Genomic DNA, 11,760 nt, shown 5'->3' on the forward strand with positions numbered 1-11,760 from the left:
TTTTGTACTTTAACTATTTGCATATCGTTACAACACTGTATATAGCCATAATATGATATGTGAAATGTCTCTATTCCTTTGGAACTTTTGTGAGTGTAATGTTTACAGTTTATTTTTTATTGTTTATGTCACTTTTGTTTATTATCTTTTTCACTTGCTTTGGCAATGTAAACATATGTTTCCCATGCCAATAAAGCCCTTTGAATTGAATTGAATTGAGAGAGAGAGAGAGAGAGAGAGAGAGAGAGAGAGAGAGAGAGAGAGAGAGAGAGAGAGAGAGAGAGAGAGAGAGAGAGAGAGAGAGAGAGAGAGAGAGAGAGAGAGAGAGAGAGAGAGAGAGAGAGAGAGAGAGAGAGAGAGAGAGAGAGAGAGAAGCGCGAAACATTACGGCATGTTTACTAGTGAGTTTTATGGATTTCATCTATGGTTCATTCCCAGCTAGCACATAACGTTCTGAGAACAATATGTTTATTAGAGCTCGGTGAGAGCGTGGTTGTCATATGGTTTTGAATACCTTCCCACAACTTTCTGGGAGTGGTGCAGGATAGTTGGTCGGCTTTGGAACATTCTCAGCACATTTAAGGAACATGACAAAAAAAATAGATTTTCTTGGTATTTCAAAACTTTAACAGAATGTTTCCTATAAGTTCAAACATGGTTACATTTAATTTACATTTTGGTAATGTTCTAGAAACGTTCTCCATCTGCTTTGACATTGTGAATGTTCTCAAATAGTTCAGAGAACGTTAAAAAACAACATTCTTCTGTGGGAATTTCTGTATTTCAGCATAACAGGTCACACTTTCTTTGGATAGTCCGGATAGTCCATCGGTAGAGCATCTACAGATGGACTATCCGGACTATCACAAACAAGTGTGACCTGTTATGCTGAAGTACAGAAATACTATCAAGAAACTATCTGTTGATAAGCAACTGCTTGCTAAGGTTACGGTTAGAGTTAGGTTTAGAATAAGGGTTAGGGTAAGGGTTAGGAGAAGGATTAAGGTTAGGGTTAGGGTTAGGGCTAGGGTTAGGGTTAGTAGATAGTTAGTTGAAATGTTACTGATAGTCTATAGAGCATCTACAAATGGACTATCTAAATAAAGTGTTACCGCATAACGTTTCCTACAGGTTTCCTTGTGTTTCTATTTAAAGTCATGTTCTCAAATTGTTCCAAGAACGTTAAGAAAACTTTTCATAAAAACTTTCTAGGAATGTTATTTAAAAACATACATTCCATTCTCAGAACGTGAAGAAAGCATTCTATAAAAAAAACTCAAGAAAACTTTAGTAATGTTCAGAGAATGTTCTAAGAATTTTAAAAACAACAACATATATTCGGTTCTCAGCATCACGAAAACTCTCTCTATCCTCTATCTTGTTAAGTGTGTTCATGGCTGCGTTCAGTATGTTCTTAGGTTATGTCCTAAAGGACCAGTTGAAAACAGGAAGGGGTTGGGTTGTGGGTTGGCGAACGCTGTCAGCATGGCCACTGCCCTTTAAATACATCACTCATTGTTTCAAGCCAAACCTCGCCACACCCACCAAACGGGAGCAAATGAACCTCAAAGTCTGTTCAAGAATGTAAAATAATGTTTTGGAACTTGTCGTTCAGTACAAACCGTTCTGCAACGTAGCAAACGTTCAAACAAACTGAACGCACCTCAGGTGATCTTAATGAGTGCTTGTTTCCTTTGGAATGGGGTTTGCTTGAATAGACTAAAATGAACAGCTTTGTATGTGTAACAAAACATGGTATACTAGCTTCATCCTTGTGTCGCAGTGGACTAATTCCATGGATATTTCCATGTGTCCTATCTGTGCTTGGAGTTCAAAAAAGCTAACCCAAAGTAAGCTAGCAGTGTTATTAAAAGTATTACTGAAACATTCAGTGAAAGTTTTAAAGAGCGACTGTCCCTAAACATTTTTGATATGAGTCAGAAACATTTGTTCTAGTGTAAAAATTGACTACAAAGTGTAAATAGGATAATTTTGGTCATAAAGTCAGTCTCGTTTTGGAACCTGAGTGCATCACAAGGAGTAAATGAAGGTTGGGTTTGGATTACAATTATGTCAGCAATTCATGCCCCCTTTTGCCAAGATCCACATGCAAATCGCCCCTCCACCTAATTCGCTTGCCCTCATTGAATGGTGCTCCATTGTTTCATCTCCCCCAGCACGTTCAAAGGATCATGGCGGTTTCAGACTGAAAAGCCCTATATGGATTGACCGGTCGACAATTGCATGCTTCCAGCAGGATGCACAGCCAACTATGGTTTGCATGCTCTGCCGAAGGACCCTACCATGGGAAATAGGTGGTTGGAGTTCATTGGCAAATAATTAGTAGGAAAACCTTTTGACATGATTGTGATGTCGCCAGATTGACTTTAGATGCTGTATAACTTTAGCCAGCTAACTAAGATTGAGGGGACCACCGTATTTTAGCTAGCTAACATTAGCATTGCTGGCTATTTTTGACAAACTTTGCTATTAACAGTAATGGCAACATTGCCATCTCTAAAGTAAATTTGACGACATCATAATATGGCAAAGTTGTTTCCGACTAATTATTTGCCTATTTTAGCAATGTCATCGTATTTCTATGTCACTATAAGTTAGTGTACTTTAGACGAAACAGTCAGATACACCTCCGAGGTGGAACCCATGTCTAGAGCACAAATAAATATTGTATGCAGCTATGGTTGTCCTAGTTAACTCATGTCTGACTACAACAGTGTACTAACTTTATATTCGCTGGCCACAAGCACCTGCTGTGGCAACCTACAGTATATGAGTGCTATTGACTGAGCTCAACAGCCTGACTTTCTACATTGAGGCAGAAAAAGAGAAATGGCCAGAAGAGGGCAGCCATGTCTGTGGGTTTGTTGCGATAATTTCTCCATATTGCAAAGGGTACAGTTTTCTGAATTTTAATCCCTACCCCTTGACACTTCATGGATTGGATAGGTTTAAGCAATATGATAATTGCTTCAGCTTGCCATCTGATAGGCTGGGGGGGGAGTTTTTGCCATACTGCTTCCACCTTTCTGATCATTTCAGATCTACAGGAGTGCCTAGGGGGGTAGATGGTAGAGGCCCATTTGGAATGTAGAATAAATCTTGTTTGTGTTTATGTCAACATGTTTCAGATCTAAAACCAGCCAAGGCCAGAGGAGCACAGCGATGTCTAAATGTTATTGTAGTTTACCTCATCCTTCTGACTGCACTGAATGCCTTCCTCCTTTACAAAGGTACATCAACCATTGGTTGGTTTCATGATCAAAATGGTTCAAACATGTTTGTCTAATGTTGTAAATGAGAAACCGGATTTTCCATGATATCCTGAACTGCATTATCACATGACTTCCTGTATTAGTAACGCTTTGTGTCTCTTTATGTGCAGCTCTGCCCCTGTGTTTTCAATTAAGTCTAGTAGTCTCTCCTCCTCTGGCTCCAGGACAGCCAAGCTGACTGACAATCACATCCCCCTGGGGATGGACCAGGAGGAGGACCTCCATACCCTTGCCAGAAACACCAGCCTGGAGACCACTTCTCTCAGAGGAGACCTGGGGAGGTTACATACCCAAGTGTCCAGCCTCTGTGGGGAGGATGGCCAGCTGGGCCAGCTGAGAGCTAACGCCAGCACCACTCTCCTTCAGGACACAGTGAAAGCATTCAGATTACTCAAAGGTAGCTACTGTAAAACATGGCAGGACCTCCCAGGTTGATAGATCTTACATTTGATATAAAATATGAGTACACACATCAATGTAGGTATACATATATCTTGGGTTGCAGAGCAATCAACCCTTCTGTAGCTCAGTTGGTAGAGCATGGTGCTTGCAACGCCAGGGTTGTGGGTTTGATTTCCACGGGGGGTCAGTATGAAAAATGTATGCACTCACTAACTGTAAGTTGCTCTGGATAAGAGCGTCTGCTAAATGACTAAAATGTAAATGTGTTGTGTGAGATTAGCATATCATGTTTTTGTCATCATGCTTTGCATAGTATAAATTACAACACAAGAGTGCATTGGTGGTAATAATGAGGTTTTGTTGTATTGCAGCTCCACCAGGCCCACAGGGACCTATTGGTAAGTTCCCTCATCCTTAGTGCCAAATCAACAACCACAGAAGAGAGGAAGAGAGGTATAAATGCCCCTTACACCACAAGCTTGTAATTCACATGTTATTTGACGGTGTGGTTTCCCTAGGTCCACCTGGTGCGAGGGGAGTACCTGGTGAGAGGGCAGACAAGAGAGAAACGGGTGAGTCAACCTAAAGCACTACATTGCTCCATTGTAGTGGCATCACTGCGTCACTGCAACAGCCAATGTTAGATCAGCACCAAACTATTCTCAACAAAAATAATAACACAACATGTAAAGTGTTGGTTTCATAAGCTGAAATAAAAGATCACTGAACATTTCCATATGCACAAAAAGCTTATTTCAAAATAATTCTGTGCACAAATTTGTTTGCATCCCTGTTAGTGAGCATTTCTCCTTTGCCAAGACAGGTGTGGCATATCAAGAAGTTGATTAAACAGCATCATCATTACACAGGTGCACCTTGTCCTGGGGACAATAAAAGGCCACTCTAAAATGTGCAGTTTTGTCACACAACGCAATGCCACAGATGTCTCAAGTTTTGAGGGAGCGTGCAATTGGCATGCTGACTGCAGGAATGTCAGAGCTGTTGCCAGATAATTGAATTTTAATTTCTCTACCATGAGCCCAGGCGGCAAATTTAGAGAATTTGGCAGTATGTTCAACCAGCCTCACAACCGGAGATTACGTGTAACCACACCAGCCCAGGACCTCCACATCCGGCTTCTTCACCTGCAGGATCGTCTGAGACCAGCCACCCGGACAGCTGATGAAACTGTGGGTTTGCACAACTGAAGAATTTCTGCACAAACTGTGAGAAACCGTCTCAGGGAAGCTCATCTGCATGCTCATCATCATTACCAGGGTCTTGCCCTGACTGCAGTTCGGCGTCGTAACCAACTTCAGTGGGCAAATGCTCACCTTCGATGGCCACTGGCACGCTGGAGAAGTGTGCGCTTCACGGATGAATCCCGGTTTCAACTGTACCGGGCAGATGGCGTCGTGTCGGCGAGCGGTTTGCTGATGTCAACGTTGTGAACAGAGTGCCCCATGGTGGCAGTGGGGTTATGGTATGGGCAGGCATACGCTACGGACAACAAACACAATTGCATTTTATCGATGGCAATTTGAATGCAGAAACTGTAGATACCGTGACGAGATCCTGAGGCCCATTGTCGTGCCATTCATCCGCCGCCATCACCTCTTGTTTCAGCATGATAATGCACGGCCCCATGTCTCAAGGATCTGTACACAATTCTTGGAAGCTGAAAATGTCCCAGTTCTTCCATGGCCTGCATACTCACCAGACATGTCACCCATTGAGCATTTTTGGGATGCTCTGGATTGACGTGTACGACAGCGTGTTCCAGTTCCTGCCAATATCCAGCAACTTCGCACAGCCTTTGAAGAGGAGTTGGACAACGTTTCACAATCCACAATCAACAGCCTGAACAACTATGCGAAGGAGATGTGTCGCGCTGCATGAAGCAAATGGTAGTCACACCAGATACTTACTGGTTTTCTGATCCACGCCCCTACCTTTTTTTTAAAGGTATGTGACCAACAGATGCATATCTGTATTCCCAGTCATGTGAAATCCATAGATTAGGACCTAATTTATTTATTTCAATTGACTGATTTCCTTATATGAACTGTAATTCAGTAAAATATTTTAAATTGTTGCATGTTGCGTTTATATTTTTGTTCAGTGTAGCTCTGTAGCATTAGCATTCAGCTGCTCGTCTGTCCAGTAATGATCTGTGCACTGATGGCCTGTCATCTCCAGTCAGGGGCAGAGGAAGTGGAGGATGCCTCTCTGTTTCATAATAACTCACTGTTTAGTCAATGCATTGACATTTACCCCTGTATGAAGTCTCAATCAGGGATGGACTTTCACACAAGCTAACAGATTACCCTGCGAGTCTGAGTCAGGCGTTTTTCAATAGGTCGTCCTACCAAAATGCCATCCTTCGTCACACTATACACTGAATTGTACAAAATATTAGGAACACCTTCCGAATATTGAGTTGCACCCCCTTTTGCCCTCATAACAGCCTCAATTCGCCGGGGCATGGACTCTAAAAGGTGTCGAAAGCGTTCCACAGGGATCGTGGCCGGTGTTGACTCCAATGCTTCCCTCAGTTGTGTCAAGATGGCTTGATGTCCTTTGGGTGGTGGACCATTCTTGATACACACAGGAAACTTTTGAGAGTGAAAAACCCAGCAGCGTTGCAGTTCTTGGCACACTCAAACCAGTGCACCTGGCACATACTACCATACCCCGTTCAAAGGCACTTAAATATTTTGTCTTGCCCATTCACCCTCTGAATGGCACACATACACAATCCATGTCTCAATTGTCTCAAGGCTTAGAAGTCCTTCTGTAACCTGTCTCCTCCCTTTCATCTACACTGATTGAAGTGGATTTAACAGGTGACATCAATAAGGGAGCATAGCTTTTACCTGGATTCACCTGGTCAGTCTATGTCATGGAAAGAGCCGGTGTTCCTAATGTTTTGTATACTCAGTGTAGAATGGATACTAACCACAGGAGGTTGGTGGCACCTTAATTGGGGATGATGGGCTCGTGGTAATGGCTGGAGTGGAATGGTATTAAATACATTCCATTTGCTTCGTTCCAGCCATCATAATGAGCCGTCCTCCCCTCAGCAGCCTCCTGTGATGCTAAGTACCCCCGTTTAGTAAGCAGGCAGCATCACTGCCTTTTTTCGAGGCAATTATTGTTTTTTTCATAATAACATAAACCATCAAAAAGAAATGTATACAGACCTTTCTCTGTCAAGTGAACCTTTTGTGGAAAGGGTTCTACATGGAACCCAAAAGGGTTCTACCCTGGAATCAAGATGTGTTCTTCAAAGGGTTCTCCTATGGGGACAGATGAAGAGCCCTTTTAGGTTCTAGATAGCCCCTTTTTTTCTAAGAGTGTAGATAGCACAGGAGGCTGCTGAGGGGAGGACGGCTCATAATAATAGCCGGAACGGCGCTAATGGAATGGCATGAAACACATGGGAACCATGTGTTTGATTTATTTGATACCATTCCATGTGTTCCACTCCAGCCATTACCACGAGCCTGTCCGCCCCAATTAAGGTGCCACCAACCTCCTGTCAAGAGGGTTACTGTGTTGCAGGTGAGACAGTAGATAGCGAGAGGGTTACTGTGTTCCAGGTGAGACAGGACAAAAAGGAGACCCTGGAGTTGATGGCCAGACTGGAGCCAAGGGAGAAGCAGGGGAACCAGGACCCAAAGGTGATTCACCTTACTCCTACTGACCCCAAACCTTAAGATCAATCTAAACCCCAGTAGGAAATGTGACATTATTGGAACACCAGGTAGGTCCAGTATTACTAACATAGAACCAGTCCAGTAGTACTAACATGGGATAAAACTCAAGCAGTAGAGTTGTGGAGAACATGGTGGATAAGTTGACTGTTTACCATGGCAATTACCCATGTATCAACACTAACTTCAGTCAGCTCCCTGGTGGACAGGTAGGACCGTGGTATTAGTGTGCTTTTTTAGTCTGAGAGAAAGAGGCTAGATTAATTATTGACAGTGTCACATGGGTCAGTTCTGCAGGTGGAGCTGGGTGATTAAGTGTTAGGGACTCTGAATATTACCCCCTCTCTCCCCCTCTCTCACCCCATCCGTCACAGAGGAAACGTGAGTCGTGTACTTGATGTCCCACAGCCAGTCCAAATAAAGTATGTCTTGATTCATATTTGATTGGCTGAACTTGCTGTTAATGCATTTAAAAATAGTGTAGGATGGATGGTTAAAACCGCTGCTGCTGCTGCCCAGGCAGATACTATTCTTTCTCTCCATGAAAGGACGTTGATATTTTTACTTCATTGTCCTCACTGTTAATAGGCTGGTGAGCACAAGGCCGTATTCTCTTACACCCTGGAATAGGTAGGAGATGGACTCAAACTCCCCTTTTTGGTTAACAGAGTCATTGTTATGATGAGTTTCTCGGGTATCAAAGAATCAAGGATGCAAGGATATACTTAGACACTTTGTAGACAGTTAATGCAAATGTTTAATGATCGGTACCGGGTTCGTTACAGCAATGACCAGAGCTTTGCCCCTTGGTGTTACGAACTAACTTGAACAAAGAAGACACTCTACCTTATCTACCCTTTATTACCCTCTTCCTGGCATACATCTGGCAAGTCTCCATGGGCACTCCCTGTCTTTGATGTTCATCACTCTTTACCCCAAGTCACTATCCTACCCATCACTTATGCTATCCTAAACATCAGTAATCTCCTTTGACATAATGGAATGTAGACTTTCTGTCACCTAACCACTTATCTAGTAACTCTAACCTATTCCCCACGATACTATGACATGACATCATTATACCATAAAAACAACATATCAGTCATAAATATAAATATTCCCTCATCATGACTGGCTCAAATGTTGTAACATTTCCAGGCATAGTTCCACATTTCAGCCTTCTCAGTTTCTGTTCTTGTTGTCACAGTAATATACAGAAACAACATATGTAGGATCTTCATTTGAGCCAGTATACTACAGAAGGAAATTAATCCTACAGCAACAGGAAATGGGGTTGATAAATTTTTCTGAAATTCTAAAGTGGAAATTACAACCTTTAGAAGCCTTTTAAAACCTTGAATACACTACAAGTTTGCATTTCGTGCTGTGCAGGAAAATTCTCAGCAACAAAAGAGTGATCAAATTAAGATCCTACATCTGTATATCACCAGATCATCATTGTGAATTCTGTCCATTTTAGTTCCTCTGAATTTAAATTAAAAGTGCTGAGTTGAATGCATTCAGAACTGGAAATAAAGCTAGTTTAGTTTACTTGCTTCACTCATATACAGTCTTGTTTTTTCTTCTTATCACACATACAGTACAGCTGTAGGATCTTAATTTGAGCCAGTTGGCTACAGCAGGAAAATAATCCTGCAGCAACAGGAAATGTGAATTATTATGTGGATTATAATTAATGGACATTCTTTTAGGGGTTGATACATTATTCGTTACGGCTGAAATTTCAAGGTGGAAATGACAATGTAGAAGCCTTTTTTTAAACTCAAATACACTACAAGTTTGCATTTCCTGCTGTCAGGAAAATCTGCAGCAATAAAAGAGTGATCAAATTAAGATCCTACATCTGTAATACTGTAGTGATGTTAAATGTTAGGTGTAATATTGTGTCATGTGTATGTATGGGATTCTCTTCAGTGGATATTGTGTGCAGTGTGTGTGCGTGTGTATACATTTACATTTACGTCATTTAGCAGACGCTCTTATCCAGAGCGACTTACAGTTAGTGCATACATTATTTTTTTTCATACCCCCTGTGGGAAACGAACCCACAACCCTGGCGTTGCAAACGCCATGCTCTATCAACTGAGCTACATCCCTGCCAGCCATTCCCTCCCCTACCCTGGACGACGCTGGGCCAATTGCGCGCCGCCCCATGGGTCTATATATACAGTATCTCTGATTATGTGTGTCATACGTACAGGCGGTGCAGCTATTAACTGTTCAGGAACCCCTGGGCTGCCAGGACTACAGATACCAAAGGTGGATAAGGGACACATTGGTGAGTCTGCATGGGCTTAACACTACACTCATTTGTAGACCGTTTACTTTCTAATACTCCATACTTCACCTGCATATTTGAAGGGCTCACCTGTAAACTACCAATTTTTTTGTACTAAACAATTAACTGAACCTGGCCTCTATTATTTTCTGTTGCTGCCATCTCTAACCTTTACCTTCCAACCTCTTCACAGGTTTACCAGGGATACCAGGCCAGAATGGGATCAAAGGGGACACTGGTAAATAACTGTTGGTGTTTGACTGTTTCACGCAGCCAAGCATGATTGTGCCTGTACATGTTAGTGCAGGGCTCTCTAACCCTGTTCCCGGAGAGCTACCATCCTGTAGGTTTTCATTCCAACCCTAATCTAACGTACCTGATTCTAATAGTTTGCTGGTTTATAAGATTAATCAGGTTAGTTACAACATGGGTTGAAGTGAAAACCTACAGGTGGGTAGCTCTCCAGGAACAGGGTTGGAGAGCCCTGTGTTAATTGTGTGACTCTGTGAATTTGTGCAGATTTTTGCATTTGCATGTACTGTACACTATAGCCTCCACATTGTAGAGTGAGTGTGACATAGTGTGCTGTGAATCTGTCAGGAGCCCAAGGGAGTGATGGTGTACAGGGGGCCCCTGGTTTGAAGGGTTACACAGGGCCGACAGGACAACCTGGACCCATAGGACCTGAAGGTGAATTTCACCCTGTCTCTGAGCTATAGGACCCTCATCGTCATGTCCTTCAAAGTGATTACAGGAATTACAATGTTATATATTATCCTGCCGTAAAGTGTTATTTTAATCATATGAAGTGTCCTGTATGACTTTTTGGATAATTCTGTGGTTCTTGTTCTTCTTCCGTAGGAATGGAACAAGAGGACTTGTTGGTGTGTGTTTGTGTGTGGTTTTACTATCCTTGTGGGGACCAGAAGTCCTCACAAGGATAGTAAAACAAGGAAGATTCGGACGTGGGGACATTTCGCCGGTCCCCACAAGGAAAAAGGCTATTTTAGGCTTAGGGGTTAGGTTTGAGGTTACAATTAGGGTTAGGGAGAGAATAAGGGTTAGGGTTAGGGAAAATAGGATTTTGATTGGGAATCAATTGTTTGGTGCCCACAAGGATAGTAAAACAAACGTGTGTGTTTAATTTCAACCTCTTCATGTCCTAGGATTTCCATGGTTGCCGGGAAGTCATGGACTACTAGGTCCACGTGGAGAGAAGGGTGAAAGAGCAGCTGGACCAGGTGAGTGTGTGGAGCTGTGAAGTCACACAGACACACACACACTCACTCAGCACTACACCTCACGCTAATGCCAGGTTTCGCACAATATCCGGCCTAGACTCTCTCGTCTCGAAGACATACTGTATATGTAAATATGATATGTATTCATTTACCTGAACATTTAAGTGAATATTCATTGGTCTATGGGTCTATAGAGATCCTGTCTTGGTTGAGTTTTCTTTTGTTTCACACATATTAATACATTTCTCATTGTTCATTGTTGAATCTCATGGACTTGGCTTGTGGATTGTGTTGTCATCCTTTTAGGAATCGGTAGGATCTGGTTTGATGACCTGCAATGCACAGGCAGAGAGGCCAGTGTGTTTGACTGCCCTCACAACGGCATGGGCATCAACAACTGTCAACACAACGAGGACACTGGGGTGCAGTGTGTGTGAGTGTGTCCTGGATCCAGAAGAGGAGAGGCTCCCGGACTCTTTTGAAAAGACTGGAGGAGAGGCGCACAGAAAGAGAGAGACACACACACATACACACATACTAAAGTATGTACACACATATATTAACATGTCACAGATGGTAATTAAGCTTATTGAGACTTGTTACATCTACTGTATCCTATCTTTTTTAACATTAATAAATCATTGTTGATATAAACTTGGCATTTAACTAACATGTAGCTAACTTAGGCCTACCCATTGTCTTACGTCAGATGGTGTCACTCCTACGTGACGCTCGTCCTTCAACCCATCTGTCTTGTAGGACGTGGAACTCATCTAAAAAAATCTAGATTTTGCTCATCCGCCGAACAC

General features: G+C 42.5%; 1 protein-coding gene across 1 annotated transcript; it reads left to right on the forward strand.

Moving 5' to 3' along the window:
• Nucleotides 1-2,870: 2,870 nt before the first annotated feature.
• LOC311143792 (uncharacterized protein) lies at nt 2,871-11,388 on the forward strand (the record flags this gene model as incomplete). Its single annotated transcript, XM_084179674.1, has 10 exons — nt 2,871-2,880; nt 3,150-3,251; nt 3,415-3,690; nt 4,067-4,093; nt 4,214-4,267; nt 7,298-7,378; nt 9,633-9,710; nt 9,904-9,948; nt 10,311-10,400; nt 11,258-11,388. The coding sequence occupies 10 exons, from the start codon at nt 2,871-2,873 to the stop codon at nt 11,386-11,388; spliced, it is 894 nt and encodes a 297-aa protein (XP_084035800.1).
• Nucleotides 11,389-11,760: the final 372 nt, after the last annotated feature.

The sequence above is a fragment of the Coregonus lavaretus genome (genome assembly GCF_964263955.1).
Source record: "Coregonus lavaretus genome assembly, chromosome: 16".
Classification (NCBI taxonomy): domain Eukaryota; kingdom Metazoa; phylum Chordata; class Actinopteri; order Salmoniformes; family Salmonidae; genus Coregonus; species Coregonus lavaretus.